Source organism: Pseudophryne corroboree, chromosome 3, assembly GCF_028390025.1.
Source record: "Pseudophryne corroboree isolate aPseCor3 chromosome 3, aPseCor3.hap2, whole genome shotgun sequence".
NCBI classification, from domain to species: Eukaryota; Metazoa; Chordata; class Amphibia; order Anura; family Myobatrachidae; genus Pseudophryne; species Pseudophryne corroboree.
In genome coordinates this window covers 27,429,920-27,446,375 of record NC_086446.1, presented here as the reverse complement: position 1 = coordinate 27,446,375, position 16,456 = coordinate 27,429,920, and the positions used below count along the sequence as shown (strand labels likewise).

Genomic DNA, 16,456 nt, shown 5'->3' with positions numbered 1-16,456 from the left:
TAAATTCAAGATCCTCCGCTATGGCGATTTCAGCCCGCAAGGCTCTATGGATTCGTCAATGGAACGCTGATGCAGAATCAAGAGAAATATTGAGGCACTCCCTTAAAATGGCGAGGCACTATTTGGTGACAAATTAGACGCCATGATTTCGACGATGACATCAGGCAAGTCAGCTTTTCTGCCTTCTGCACCACCTCCAGCTAAAAAAGATTTTCATACACATACGATGCAGTCCTTTCGGACCAACAAGTACAAAAAGGCAAAAGGTACCCCCTTCTTCACGGGGCAAGGAAGAGGTCAGAAGCCTGCAACCCCAGCAGGTTCCCAAGAGCAGAAGTCAACCGCTGCTTCTGCTAAAACCACAGCATGATGCTGGGGCTCCCCTACAGGAGTCCAATTGGGTGGGGGCCCATCTACTTTCTTTCAGTCAGATCTGGGTTCACTCAGATCTGGATCCGTGGGTACTACAGATAGTATCTCAAGGGTACAAACTGGAATTTCAAGATCTACCCCATGCAGATTTTTCAAATCAGCCTTGCCAGTTTCTGTTCAGGACAGAAAAAAAATAGCTGGACGCAATCCAAAAATTATGTCAAGACAGGGTAATTTCCTTGGTTCCTGTACTTCAAGGAGAAACAGGATTTTATTCAAGTCTGTTTGTAGTGCCGAAGCCGGACGGCTCGGTAAGACCGATTTTAAACCTAAAATCGTTGAATCTTCACTTGAAACGGTTCAAATTCAAGATGGAATCACTGAGGACGGTGATTTCCAATCTGGAGGAGGAGGAATTTATGGTGTCGGTGGACATCAAAGATGCTTATTTGCATGTTCCCATATACCCTCCACATCAAGCATACCTGATATTTGCCATTCAGGAATGCCACTATCAGTTTCAAATGTCGCCGTTCGACCTCTCCACGGCTCCGAGAATATTCACCAAAGTGATGGCAGAGATGATGGTTCTCCTTCGCAAGAAGGGAGTCAACATCATCCCTTACCTGGACGATCTCATAAAAGCGAGATCCAGGGAAACTTTGTTGCAGAACATCGCACTGTCCATGACGGTGCTACAGCATCACGGTTGGATTATCAACCTTCCGAAATCCCAATTGGAACCAACAATGAGGTTATTCCTGGGAATGATTCTGGACAGCGAAGTACAGAAAGTATTCCTACCTATGGAGAAGGCTCTGGAAAATCAGAGGCTGGTCAAACTACTTTTGAAACCGACACGCGTGTCGATCCATCAGTGCATCCGCCTGATGGGAAAAATGGTAGCAGCTTGCGAGGCACTACAATACGGCCAATTCCATGCCAGAGTTTTCCAGTGGGACCTGCTGGACAAGTGGTCCGGATCGCATCTTCACATGCATCGAATGATAATCCTGTCAGCAAAAACAAGGATTTCTCTCCTGTGGTGGCTACAAACTTCTCACCTCCTGAAGGGACGCAGGTTTGGGATTCATGCCTGGATCCTGGTGACCACGGATGCAAGTCTCCGAGGTTGGGGAGCAGTCATGCAAGGGAAATCTTTCCAAGGAAGGTGGTCCAGTCAAGAAGCTCTGCTTCACATAAATGTTCTGGAGTTGAGAGCGGTTTACTACGGCCTTCAACAAGCGGCGCATCTTCTTCGAGAGCGTCCCATCCAGATCCAGTCAGACAATGTAACAGCGGTGGCTTACATAAATCATCAAGGAGGAACAAAAAGCAGGGCGGCCATATCAGAGGTGAAAAAATTCTCCTCTGGGCAGAAAAACATGCGACAGTTCTGTCGGCGCTCTTCATTCCGGGAGTGGACAACTGGGAAGCAGACTTCCTCAGCAGACACGATCTCCATCCAGGAGAATGGGGCCTCCACCCCAAAGTGTTTGCAGAAATAACAAGTTATTGGGGCGTTCCTCAGGTAGACATGATGGCATCTCGTCTAAACAAAAAACTTCAGAAATATTGTTCCAGGTTGAGAGACCCACAGCAATAGCAGTGGATGCACTGGTGACCCAGCGGGTGTTCCAGTCACTGTACGTCTTCCCTCCACTTCCACTAATACCCAAAACTCTCAAGATTATAAGAAGAACAAGGGTACGGGCGATACTCATCGCCCCAGATTGGCCAAGGAGGGCTTGGTATCCAGATCCTCAGGAGTTACTGTTGGAAGATCCTCAGGTTCTTCCTCTTCGAGAGGACCTCCTTCAGCAAGGGCCGCTGGTTTATCCAGACTTACCGCAGCTACGTTTGACGGCATGGCTGTTGAATGCCAGATCCTAGATTTGTAAAGGTATTCCAAATGAAATCATTCCCACACTTATTCAAGCCAGAAAAGGGGTAACGTCTAGACATTACCATCGTATTTGGAGAAAATATGTTTATTGGTGTGAATCCAAAAAGTCTCCTGCGGCGGAGTTTCAATTAAGACGTCTTCTCCTATTTCTACAGGCTGGTGTGGATGCGGGCTTAAGATTGGGATCTATCAAGGTCCAAATTTCGTTTTTTCTTTCAGAAAGGATTGACTTTCCTTCCTGAGTTTCAGACGTTCATTAAGGGAGTTCTGTGCATCCAACCACCATTTGTGCCCCCCGCGGCACCATGGGACCTTAATGTGGTGTTGCAGTTCCTCAAGTCGGACTGGTTTGAACCTCTGCAGGAGGTGGAGTTGAAGTTTCTCACTTGGAAAGTGATCATGCTGCTGGCCTTGGCGTTAGGCAGACGCGTGTCTGAGTTAGGAGCTTTGTCTCACAAGAGCCCTTACTTGATTTTTCATGAAGATAGGGCTGAACTAAGAATACGTCAGCAATTTCTTCCGAAGGTTGTGTCTTCTTTCTATATTAATCAACCTGTTGTGTTGCCAGTGGCTTCTGAAACCTCAGCCGTTCCCAAGTTCTTAGATGTTGTCAGTGCTTTGAGGACTTATGTTGCACGAATGGCTTGAATTAGGAAAACAGGCTGTTTGTCCTCTATGACCCCAACAAGATTGGGGGTCCTGCTTCTAAGCAGACTATTGCGCACTGGATTAGGGGTACTATTCAGCATGCTCATTCCACAGCAGGATTGCCGATACCGACTTCGGTAAAGGCCCACTCTACAAGGAAAGTGGGTTCTTCCTGGGCGGCTGCCCGGGGTGTCTCAGCTTTGCAAATTTGCCGAGCGGCTACTTGGTCAGGTGCAAACACGTTTGCTAAATTTTACAGGTTTGTCACCTTGGCTGCCGACGACCTTTTATTTGGTCAGTCAGTTCTGCAGGAACATTAGCACTTTCCCGCCCGTACTGGGAGCTTTGGTGCATCCCCATGGTACTAAAGTGGACCCCGGCATCCTTTAGGGCGTAACAGAAAATAGGATTTTAATATACCTACTGGTAAATCTTTTTCTCATAGTCCGTAGAGGATGCTGGGCACCCGCCCAGTGCTCAATTTTTCCTGCATTGTTTGGTTTGTTTTCTTACACAGGTTCTCATGTGTTAAGTTATTTTACAGTAGTTACTGTTCTGTTATTTAATGTTTCATGACATGTTGTCAGATGTATGCCATGTTGTGAGGCATGTGTAGTGGTGTGAGCTGGTATGAATCTCGCCACTAGTTTAATGTTAAATCCTTCTCTCGAAGTTGTCCGTCTCCTTGGGCACAGTTCCTATACTGAGGTCTGGAGGAGGGGCATAGAGGGAGGAGCCAGTTCACACAGCTAAAAAGTCTTAAAGTGCCCAGGGCTACTGCGGAACCGTCTATACCCCATGGTACTAAAGTGGACCCCAGCATCCTCTACGGACTACAAGAAAATGATTTACCGGTAGGTATATTAAAATCCTTTTTTTTTTTTTATGCGGCAGCAACTTTGGCTAAAAGGAGGCGATTACCTTTAGAAATAGAAAAGGGAATAGAAGATGGAAAATGGTTACATCGGGCCCAGGCCATCTGAATCGTAAAGGGAAAATATAATACATTATTAATATAGGATCCCACATCGTTCCATAAGGATTGTATGAAGGTACATGACCACATACAGTGTACCAAGTCTGCCTCAGGCATACAGCACTTGAAGCAATTGGAAGTGTCCGAGGCACCAGTCAAAAAGCGAAGTCTTGGAGTGTAATATGCCCTGTGAAGCAATTTAAAGTTAATCTCTGCATATGGGGGGTAATTCTGAGTTGATCACAGCAGCAAGTTTGTTAGCAATTGGGCAAAACCATGTGCACTGCAGGGGGGGGCAGATGTAACATGTGCAGAAAGAGTTAGATTTGGGTGGGTTATTTTGTTTCTGTGCAGGGTAAATACTGGCTGCTTTATTTTTACACTGCAGTTTAGATTTCAGTTTGAACACACCCCACCCAAATCTAACTCTCTCTGCACATGTTGCATCTACCCCCCCTGCAGTGCACATGGTTTTGCCCAACTGCTAACAAAATTGCTGCTGCGATCAACTCAGAATTAGGCCCCTGATGCAGAGGTCAGCTGTTTGCTCAGTGCTATGCAGGATGATATAATAGGGATAAGGGAATATCTGGAAACGTGATTGACCATTTGGCCATGCCAGTAGTGATGGTGGAGATATTTAGAGTCGGGAAACCCTGATTGGTCCGTGTTATAACATCTAACACACTGGACTTATCGGTGACCGCCAAGTGGGATAATAGTTTGGTAATAGAGCTACGAATTTGGAAATATACAAATAGAGGGAAGGGTAAAGCTGGGAAGCGTTCCTGTAGTAAGGATAGAGAAAGAATAGAGGAGCAATCCTTGTCTAAGAATTGGTATAGCATACGTAAACCCCGGCGGTGCCACAGTCCAATAATCTTATCAGATTCACCATGCTGAAAATCAGAGTTATCTAGCAGCGGAAGAAATATAGTTCGGGAGGAGGAAAGAGCATGTGTTTTCCGCAACACCCGCCAAGCAAAAGAGGGAGTGTTAAGTAATACCCCTTTCACACCGCAGCTATAACCCGGTAAATTGCCGTTTTTTTAAGCCTTCCAAAACGGTTCAAGCTGCAGTGTGAAAGGGCCACTTTGAATTTACTGGTTACAGATTACTGGTATTTTAAAACGGGTAAAAAGCAGGGTCCTACACGGTTCAGACCCACTTCATTGTGCAATGTGAAAGGCTCAGAAACTGTATTTCCAAACCACAGAAGGTGATAGGCTGTCTCCATGCGTGATGTCACCAGGCAGAAGCAGGAAATAAAGTGGAGGAAACACAACAGAGTGAAGAAGCGTTTTATTATACAGAATACAGTTTAAATTGGCAAATTGGAGTGATGAGGAAGTTAGGGAGCTGTTTAGGATGAGAGGGGATGAAGAAATTGCTAGACAAATCACTGGGACAGTGAAGAATGCAGTAATCTACAAAAACATGGTAAAGATGCTTGAAGCTGCTGGGTTCCATCGTACGACTAGCCAAATTATTAATTAATAATTATTAAAAATGTGTGGGCCAGAAATGTCCATTTAAAATGACAACCACTGTTTTCTATGGGAGAAACGGGTTCAGTGTGAAAGGTACCAAAACGGTAATATACCAGTTCCAACATGCGATGTGAAGGGGGTTTAACTGCTCAGACCCGTTTAAAGAACCGTTTGAAAAGCAGGGTTTGCGATGTGAAAGCGGAATAAGTGGTTGGTCTTTATCAAATGGGAAACAGATGTGGGTAATCTATGCAATAAGGACACTAAATTACAGTCAGGGCTAAGTGAGTGATCCAGTGTTGTGTCAGTAACATTATTTCCTCCTATCCAGTCCAGTGCAACTCTGTAATTGGCTGCTAAGGCATAATCCTGGATGCAGGGTAAGTTAATTCTACCCAAAGATAAAAGCTGCTGCAGTTTAAACAAGGAAATTTGGGGACGTTTTCCAGCCCAAATAAATTTAGATAGAGCAGTGTTAATAATATTTGCATCTCTTTTTGAAAAGGTGAAGGGAAGCATCTGGACTGGATAGAGCAAACGAGGGAATAGAGACCATCTTATATAAACTACACCGTTACACAAAGGGGGCGACCCGGCACCGGTCTAAAATTAGTTTTTGATTACAGAAAAACCAAATTTGGACAATTTTCAAGTAAAATCTTTAATATAATGTCCAGTTTGGGGGTGCGCCCAGAGCCAGTGACATATGCATAAACAAAAGGGAGAAAGAAGAAGGCTCTTGTGTGGGCGCACTCATTAATGGTAGTTAAATAACTAGAATGAATAACACTAGGTTGATTAGTCAGCAGATAAAACAAAATTTATTTGGAAATATTAAGAATATAATTGCCCCTGGTTGAGGAGATGTGAATGATCCCAGATAAAAATGTTCTGGTCCTGCCTCAGGAAATGAGATGGAGAGGGGTAGAGACACTGCAAGTCATAAACCCTTTCTCACCCGGCCAGTACAGATGATCTGTATTAATGAGATCAATTAAGTCAATTGATTTTAGATTCTGTCATAATCCTAATTCCTTCATTAGGATTATGACAGAATCTAAAATCAATTGACTTAATTGATCTCATTAATACAGATCATCTGTACTGGCCGGGTGAGAAAGGGTTTATGACTTGCAGTGTCTCTACCCCTCTCCATCTCATTTCCTGAGGCAGGACCAGAACATTTTTATCTGGGATCATTCACATCTCCTCAACCAGGGGCAATTATATTCTTAATATTTCCAAATAAATTTTGTTTTATCTGCTGACTAATCAACCTAGTGTTATTCATTCTAGTTATTTAACTACCATTAATGAGTGCGCCCACACAAGAGCCTTCTTCTTTCTCCCTTTTGTTTATAAACTACACCGTCCCAGATAGGAAAGCGGGAGGTGTTTCCACTTTTCAAAATCAGCTAACATTTGCTCAATAAAGAAGGCCATGTTTACTGAATACCAATCCGCTCGCGCAGAGGGTATGCGCAAACCTAAAATAAGATTTTAAACCTACCGGTAAATCTATTTCTCCTAGTCCGTAGAGGATGCTGGGGACTCCGTAAGGACCAAGGGGTATAGACGGGCTCCGCAGGAGACTGGGCACCTAAAAAGAACTTTGACTATGGGTGTGCACTGGCTCCTCCCTCTATGCCCCTCCTCCAGACCTCAGCTAGAGAACTATGCCCAGAGGAGATGGACAATACAAGGCAGGATTTAGCAATCCAAGGGCAAGATTCATACCAGACCAAACCAATCACACCATGTAACCTGGAACATACATAACCAGTTAACAGTATGAACAAACGACAGTAACGGTCCAAGACCGATGTCAACTGTAACATAACCCTTATGTAAGCAACAACTATATACAAGTCTTGCAGAGTTTCCGCACTAGGATGGGCGCCCAGCATCCTCTACGGACTAGGAGAAATAGATTTACCGGTAGGTTTAAAATCTTATTTTCTCTTACGTCCTAGAGGATGCTGGGGACTCCGTAAGGACCATGGGGTTTATACCAAAGCATCCAATCGGGCGGGAGAGTGCGTATGACTCTGCAGCACCGACTGAGCAAACGCTAGGTCCTCATCAGCCAGGGTATCAAACTTGTAGAATTTAGCAAAAGTGTTTGACCCCGACCAAGTCGCCGCTCGGCAAAGTTGTAATGCCGAGATGGAATGGGCCTTAACCGAATTTGGTACCGGCAATCCAGCCGTAGAGTGAGCCTGCTGAATCGTATTACAGATCCAGCGAGCAATAGTCTGCTTCGAAGCAGGAGCGCCAATCTTATTGGCCGCATACAGGACAAACAGAGCCTCTGTTTTCCTAATTCTAGCCGTCCTGGCTACATAAATTTTTAAGGCCCTGACTACGTCCAGGGATCTGGAATCCTGCAGGTCACTTGTAGCCACAGGCACCACAATAGGTTGATTCATATGGAACGAAGAAACCACTTTAGGCAAAAATTGCGGACGTGTCCTCAATTCAGCTCTGTCCACATGAAAAATCAAGTAGGGACTCTTGTGTGACAAAGCCGCCAATTCTGACACTCGCCTTGCTGATGCTAAGGCCAACAACATGACCACCTTCCAGGTAAGAAATTTCAACTCAACCTTGTTAAGCGGTTCAAACCAGTGTGATTTTAGGAACTGCAACACCACGTTCAGGTCCTATGGTGCCACTGGAGGCACAAAAGGGGGCTGTATGTGCAGCACTCCCTTTACAAACGTCTGGACTTCTGGAAGAGAAGCCAATTCCTTCTGAAAGAAAATCGAGAGGGCCGAAATCTGTACCTTAACAGAGCCTAATTTCAGGCCCATATCCACTCCTGTCTGTAGGAAGTGGAGAAGATGACCCAGATGAAAATCTTCCGTAGGTGCATTCTTGGTCTCACACCAAGACACATACTTTCGCCAGATACGGTGATAATGTTTTATCGTCCCCTCCTTCCTAGCCTTTATTAAAGTAGGGATGACCTCTTCCGGAATCCCCTTTTTCGCTAGGATTCGGCGTTCAATCGCCATGCCGTCAAACGTAAGCGCGGTAAGTCTTGAAATACACAGGGCCCCTGCTGCAACAGGTCTTCCCTCAGAGGAAGAGGCTAGGGATCTCCTGTGAGCATCTCTTGTAGATCCGAGTACCAGGCCCTTCGAGGCCAGTCTGGGACAACGAGTATCGTTCGCACTCTTCTTCGTCTTATGATCCTCAACACTTTTGTGATGAGAGGAAGAGGAGGAAACACGTAGACCGATTTGAACACCCACGGTGTTACCAGAGCGTCCACTGCTATTTCCTGAGGGTCCCGAGACCTGGCGCAGTACCTCTGAAGTTTTTTTGTTGAGGCGTGACGCCATCATGTCTATTTGAGGAGTTCCCCAAAGATGTGTTATGTCTGCAAAGACTTCTTGATGAAGTCCCCACTCTCCTGGATGGAGATCGTGTCTGCTGAGGAAGTCAGCTTCCCAGTTGTCCACTCCCGGAATGAAGACAGCTGACAGAGCACTTACATGATTTTCCGCCCAGCGAAGGATCCTTGTGGCTTCCGCCATCGCGACTCTGCTTTTTGTCCCGCCTTGGCGGTTCACATGAGCCACTGCTGTGACATTGTCTGATTGAATCAGAACCGGTAGGTTTAGAAGAAAACTCTCCGCTTGTCGAAGGCCGTTGTAAATGGCCCTGAGTTCCAACACATTGATTTGTAGACAGGACTCCTGGTCTGACCATAGACCCGGAATTTTTTTTCCCTGTGTGACAGCTCCCCATCCTCGGAGGCTCGCGTCCGTGGTAACCAGGATCCAATCCTGAATTCCGAACCTGCGACCCTCCAGGAGGTGAGCACTTTGCAACCACCACAGGAGGGATACTCTGGTCCCTGGGGACAGAGTTAGTTTCCGATGTAAGTGCAGATGGGACCCGGACCATTTGTCCAGAAGGTCCCATTGAAAAGTCCTTGCATGGAACCTTCCGAAGGGAATGGCCTCGTAGGCCGCCACCATTTTCCTCAGAACTCGAGTGCATTGGTGAACTGACACCCTTTTCGGTTTAGCAGGTCTCTATGTTCTGTATGTCTTAGGCTTTCTCTATTGGGAGGAAGACCTTCATTTGTTCCGTATCCAGTATCATACCTAGGAACGGTAGACGAGTTGTCGGAATCAACTGTGACTTCGGTAGATTTAGAATCCAACCGTGTTGCTGGAGCACTCTCAGAGAGAGCGCCACACTGCTCAGCAATTTCTCCCTTGATCTTGCTTTTATCAGGAGATCGTCCAAGTATGGGATAATTGTGACTCCATGCTTGCGCAGGACCACCATCATTTCCGCCATTATCTTGGTGAAAATCCTCGGGTCCGTGGAGAGTCCAAACGGCAACGTCTGAAATTGGTAATGACAATCCTGAACAGTGAATCTCAGGTATTCCTGATGGGGGGCATATATGGGGACATGAAGGTACGCATCCTTTATGTCCAAAGACACCATAAACTCCCCCTCCTCCATGTTGGCTATTATCGCTCTGAGAGATTCCATTTTGAATTTGAATCTTCTTATGTACAGGTTTAGGGATTTCAGATTCAAAATAGGTCTGACCAAACCGTCCGGTTTCGGGACCACAAATAGGGTTGAGTAGTAACCTTTTCCCTGCTGGTGCAGGGGAACCTTGATTACCACTTGCTGTATACACAGCGTTTGAATTGCAGCTAACACTACATCCCTTTCCGATGTGGAAGCTGGTAGGGCCGATTTAAAAAATCGGCGCGGGAGCACCTCCTCGAACTGACCCAGGCCTGACTGAAAAGTCGAAGACGTGCCCCCCACCGGTGCGGACTCCCACAGGGGAGCCCCAGCGTCATGCTGTGGGTTTTGGAGCAGCCGGGGAGGACTTTTGTTCCTGGGAACCTGCCGAAGCAGGTGCTCTCTTGCCTCTGCCCTTACCTCTAGCGAGGAAAGAGGATCCCCGACCTCTTTTGGACTTGTGCGACCGAAAGGACTACATCTGATAGGGTGTTACTTTCTTTTGTTGTTGGGGAATATATGGTAAAATTTTTTATTTACCTGCTGTAGCTGTGGAAACCAGGTCCGTCAGCCCATCCCCAAACAATACATCACCCTTATACGGTAGTACTTCCATATGTTTCTTGGAATCCGCATCACCCGTCCACTGGCAAGTCCATAAGGATCTTCTCGCTGAGACAGACATGGCATTGGCCCTAAAAGCTAGCAATCCAATGTCCCTTTGAGCATCCCTCATAAATAAGACTGCGTCTTTAATATGGGCTAGAGTTAGGAATATAGTATCCTTATCCATATTATCAAATTGATCTGTCAGCTCATCTGTCCAAGCTGCAATTGCGCTACCTTGTGAGTTCCTGTAGGCATCCAATAATCCAATATTTTATCTGTGTAGTTGAGTAGTTTAAAGATGACCGGTGGTCCATTTGAAGATCTGGAACAATGCGGTGAGCACTTTCCACCAGCATGGAATCTGTAGCTGGCAGCCAGTTCCTTCGAGAGCCAAATGGATACCAAGTCCAGCAAATCACGTTGTTTGAGCGATTCAGGTAAGCCAATGAGCCTCAAATTATTAAGACTACAGCAGTTTTCAAGGTCATCTGACTTGTCCTGGATAGCCATGAGCGAGGCCTCTTGAGAAGCAACGGTGGCTTTAGCAGTAAATAAGTCATCTTCCGCGTTAATGATACATTGTTCCGCCTCATCAAAATGAGCATTATGTTCCTTCAATTGTGTAAGAGCAGATTCAACAGCATCTTTTATGCCTTTTAACTTTTTATCCAATAAAGGTGACAGCAAATCGGATATTTCCTGAACCTTGGCCACCAATGCCGCACTATATGCAGTATGGTCAGATACACCTAGTAGGACATCAACCCCAGCTGGGTAGGCAGGGGGACTTTCCGCTGTCGATGGTGTGGCTCTTGTCTCCCTCTGTTTGGGACCTGGGGCACCCTTGCCCCCCTTCTGTGATTTAGCCATAAACGTCTCCATTCATGAAAATTCAAAGGGGTGTAAGCAAATAGGAGAGGTTCCAAGTAACAGTGAAATATGAGACTGTAGAAAGCAACTGTATAATGTCAGAAACATATGATTCCGACCAGCAGGGGGTGTAGAAGCACAATTTGGTGTCAATGTCAACTATTTACAGTGAATCATCCACGGAAAGAACAAAAACAAGTTCCGAGCAGCAAATACCAAATAGAGCAGGCAGTGTAAACTGATGGAGTGTAGGTGCAGGTAACACTAACACTATCCGATTGCAGGTGGAGAAGGTATTAGCCGAGCAAAGGTAAGTGGCACGGAAGCAGTGAACTGAAATGTAGTGTGAACAGGATAGCCACAAAGTTCATGTGTCGCAGCTGTGCACTCACTGCAGTCTTAGTACTTGTCCAGGAGATAGGGAGCAGTTGAACCAAAGATCCCCTTCAGAGAAACGCCCAGAGTCCTGAAGGTGCTGCTGCATGAGAGGGGTGGAGGCAGGGAACAGCAGATGCAAGACGAAGCATCCAGGGATCAATAGGCCCTCTGATACTGGGGTTGTCTCTGGCCAAGTCCCGCCAGGCGATCGCGGACCAAACCTGTCATCTTGGCACGAGCTACATGGAGGGCTCCAGCCGGCAGTCACAGGAGGGAGTGGTAAGCTGTCAGCCGCTAGTATGGGAGACAGCAGCCGCGGGGGTAGTAGTTCCGGCAGCAGGGCACACAGTACCTTCAGTGGGGTCAGGGAGGTGGCAGTAGGCTACGACGGCCGCTTAATGCAATGCTGTACCCGCATGGTAAAGGCCCAAGTTGGCAGCCATGAGAGAGCTGATGTTTTACATACACCTCAATTCTGGTGACACGGGGATGGTGGGGAGCCGGGATCTCTTTCCGCTTAATCCCCCCCCATCCCCCGCTATCTCCTACAAGTGCCCAGTTGTAACTGGGGCTCCTCATCCAGTGCCAAAAGGTGTTTTAGAGCACTAGTCTCAGTGGGGAGCATAGAGCTCAAGTAAAATACGGCCAGCAGCAAGGTCCGCCCACCGCAACCAGTTCCGGTGGTGTGCTTTTATATTCCCCATCAAAGGTTTGCAGCATCGTTAATACCTGTTACATATTACACAATATCTGTGTTGCAAACCGTTTGCCGGTGAATATTCATCACAGGGTTTTCTGGCACGTGGAGCTTTCTAGAGCATTATCCGTGGGTGTGGATGAAGGAGCTAAATCAGATCTCATCTTATCTGGACCTTTTATGTCTGTGAGTCTTTTTCTTCATTTTTTATTATTATTTTTTTTATATCTTATGTATTCTTAATATTTTCTCTGTTGTTCTCTGTTGGAGTTGCATCCAGTTGATGTTGGTGTTCTGTTCCTGGTTACTATGATAAGAATTCCTTGTAATGTCTTTTTTGAAAAAGTTTATTCAAGTAATTATGTTAATTGGACATTTTATTTTTTCATTCTATGAATAGTTTCGCTGTTAATGGTTACTTAAGTTACAATAGTCCCCTGTGATATTACGTGATTAATCTCAAATTGGTTGTATTTGGTAAGCATTGCATCCTATGGCGCTGCTTGCAAACCACAATACGGTTACTGAACTCTTTGTTTCAAACTTTTTTCATCCCCTTCAGGTTTCCTTGTCATGACCTACTTCCGAAGAATGTCAGCTGTGAAGTCATGTGCTGACCCCCAACCTGGGTCCTACCTGTATGCAGCGGTAACCCCTTTCCAGACCGACCCATGGCCTGGGTGTGGTATTGAAAGTCAACAATGTCTAGGTCGACCACTATTGGTCGACAGGGTCTTTTGGTCGACATGTTCTAGGTCGACAGGTCAAAAGGTCAACATGAGTTTTAAATGTTATTTTGGTGTCGTTTTCTTCGTAGAGTGACCGGGAACCCCAATTAGTGCACTGCATCCCCTCGCATGGCTCTCCATGCTTCGGGCATGGTGCCTTCGCTACGCTCGGCACACTTTACCGTTCCAATCGTAGTCCATGTGGATCGTTAAGTATGAAAAGGTTAAAAAAAAAGAAAAAAATTGTGAAAAACTCATGTCAACCTAGAACATGTCGACCTAAAGACCCTGTCGACCTAGTTACTGTCGACCAATAGTGGTCGACCTAGACATTGTCGACCTAGTTACTGACGACTTTCAATCCGGATCCCCATGGCCTACCTGTGACTGGCCTTTTCCCTCGGAGCGGATGACTCTCCAGCTGGGTGTAGTGACACTGGTGAGTGCTGAGGCTATACGTGGACCCCCAGGAAAGAGTGCTGAGGCTTTTTCCAGGTTGCTATATAGGAATACGTTTGGCATCACAGCAGTCGGAATCCCGGCGTACAGGAGCCTTGTCGCCGGAATCCAGACTGCCGCATTTCCAGCGGTATTCTTCCTCTGTTGGTGTCCTTGATCCCTGTAGAGGGAGAATAAATCAGTGTGGCGAACAAAGTGAGCCCCCGGGACCCGCAGCTTGGTGAGTGCAGCTCGGTCCGCTGCTGGCATTCCAGGGGGCAGGATCCCGAACGCCGGTATTTTAAAGCCAACCTGCTGTATAGGCACTGCCATTTTTTTATTGAGTGCGGTGTCCCCCCCCCCCCCCCCCCACATGGGCTCCCCTGGGGTACAGGGGGGACGTTTATTGCACACTCTGCAGTCATTATTGTTAAGAGTTTGTCCTCTGCAGTCTCGTAGAACAGCTGTTGGCTGCAGTAATCACTTTTAGAAGGGCGCAGCGCCACTTTCTCCTGTGTTCTGCTCATTATGTGGAGAAAATGTCACCCGCGCCATTTAGCAGGGAGATCGGGGTATGTCCTGTAGCATGGCTTTATTTAAAAATTCCCCCTACCGTTCCTGTTGATCAGTGTACCTCCGGATCCAGTGGTGGGTTGCCCAGGCGGCGCCTCCTCCTCCTCCTCTCATGACTCGCCCATCTGTAATTGATGATCCTTTTATTTTAACCCAAACCTTCCGTACCTTTGTTAACATTTGTTTTCCTTTTAGGTTTCCAAGAATTGCCTCTTTTAAGGACTGAGGTCTGAAAAGTTGCCAAAATAGCACACCAGACGCAATTCCTGTAGTTTACACCCAAAGAACTTGTTGACTGTTTCATATAAGATTCCCACTTTTAGATTGGATTTGACATCTAAGCTATACTAACTGGAAATCACCCAGTTGTAAATTTATCACACTGCAAATGTTTGGAGTTTAAAAAACAGACAAAAAACAAACAAATATTTAACTGTTCAAAAATTTACTGTATTCAAATGACATATATATTGATTAACTTCAACATGTTAGCTTTAAATATGAGTTGCTCTTTGGCCTAATTTATTTAAATGGGTTTTTGTTACTAAAAAAAAAAAAGTTGAATCTTGTTTTGATTGAAGTTTCTTTTTGGAACATTTTTCTTCTGTGTGGCCACTTTTATTAATGATCCCTTGGTAAAATAGCTGAAACAAGAAGCAAAAAACGGTGTACAAATTTGGAATATCTCAAAGAAAAATTAGCAATTAAGAGGTTGAAAACAAAAAGAAAATAAACAAAAACACACACTAATGCCAATAGAAGTAAATATTTGAGTGTCTTGCAAGAGGAAGATTTTTAAAAATTGAAACCAGATTGGCACAAAAGCAAGAGATCCTATTGTTTTTATTTGAAATGAAAAACGATGAGAACCGTTTCCTTTCTGTTAGACCGGCTTTCTTAAGGTGGGTCGACACTAGGCGATGTGCTCTAGTGATTTCCCTCCTGGGCCATGGCGGTCGGCAGCCGGGCGTACACACTGAGCGATATGACGACCATATCGCTCAGTGACATCACGCAGCGGTCGGGTTATGCAAGCAGCTCTTGGATGACGGTCCAAATTGACATACATGCACGGCCGACAGCGTGGGTCGTTAACGACCCGTGGGGCCATGCATCGCTCGGCAGCGGCGCTATACACACTTATTGAGAAAGTGAACAACGTCGTTCAGGAAGGGTGAAAATGTCTGTATGCATCTTTAAGGGCCCTACACACTTGCCGATGCATTCAATTTTGACGATGAGCAATTTGAATGACGAACGATCGTCCAAATTGACTTGCATTGCAAAGCGACGGAGAACCAACGCTTAACGGCCGCGGGACCGCGCAACGTTCATCATTGGTGCATACACACTGAGCGATATGAACGATTTCTCGTTCATTACTGAATGAGATCGTTTATATCGCCGGCACACGTCGGCAAGTGTATAGGGCACAACAGTGTAACAGATATGTTATCTGGTTCTGTTTTTATAAATAGTTTGTGTATAGGCGGGAATGGTTTTTTTTGGCTAGCTAGGATTAATTACCTATTTAAAATTGGCTGTGGAGATACACCTTTTCCAAAAATAACATTTTAATCGTGCATGCATTAAGCCTGGTGACCTAAGATGTATAATAAACTGCATTTAATTACAGATTTTTCTTTTATTGCATTTTACAAAATGATTTGAAAAACAAAATGCCACTTCTATAAAAAAAAAATATATTCTGTATTTAGAAAAGGTGTATCTCGTTATCACCTTAATTACTACATATCTTGGTGTAATCTATGGGTCTTCAACCTGTGGCCCTCCAGCTGCTGCGGAATGACACATCCTAGCGGGTGTGGTTTGTCAGGTCGACAGTCACCAGGTCGATACTTGACTAGGTCAACAGGTTTGGAAGGTCGACGTGGTCATGAGGTCGACATGGCAGACACCATTTTTTTTTTTTGGGGGGGGGGGGGGGGGATTTTTCATCTGGGACCATGACAGTTGATGCCACGCTTCGGGTACGGTGGCTCACTACGCTCGCCACAAGGTTTAGAATTGACTCTATGCCCACTTGGATAGAGGTATGAAAAAGTCCTAATACTCCCCAAAACCCCCCCAAAACTGTGTCGACCTTTTGAGTGTCGACCTTGTCCATTTGGGGACAAAATGGATATCTTCTTAGGTGTCTCTTATTGCTGGTCTGATTACACCATGGGGGTAATTCAGACTGGATCGCGGACTGACATGCAGGGCGGATTAATCCTGTGCTAGGCGTCCTCCCACATGTCAGAGTAA

The 16,456-nt window shown here is 45.7% G+C and overlaps 2 protein-coding genes across 2 annotated transcripts in view; one reads left to right on the top strand and one right to left on the bottom strand.

Moving 5' to 3' along the window:
• The window catches only part of LOC135057098 (uncharacterized), a 122,173-nt gene that overhangs the window by 53,511 nt on the left and 52,206 nt on the right, over nucleotides 1-16,456 (top strand). Inside the window, exons 6-7 of the mRNA XM_063962999.1 lie at nucleotides 853-1,274; nucleotides 2,498-2,783. Of these exons, the coding sequence (XP_063819069.1) occupies nucleotides 853-1,274; nucleotides 2,498-2,783 (708 nt within the window). The remainder of the gene's footprint in view (nucleotides 1-852; nucleotides 1,275-2,497; nucleotides 2,784-16,456) is intronic.
• The window catches only part of LOC135054583 (uncharacterized), a 34,619-nt gene continuing 32,779 nt past the window's right edge, over nucleotides 14,617-16,456 (bottom strand). The window contains exon 7 of the mRNA XM_063957744.1: nucleotides 14,617-14,832. The gene's annotated coding sequence lies outside the window, so the exon portion shown is untranslated. The remainder of the gene's footprint in view (nucleotides 14,833-16,456) is intronic.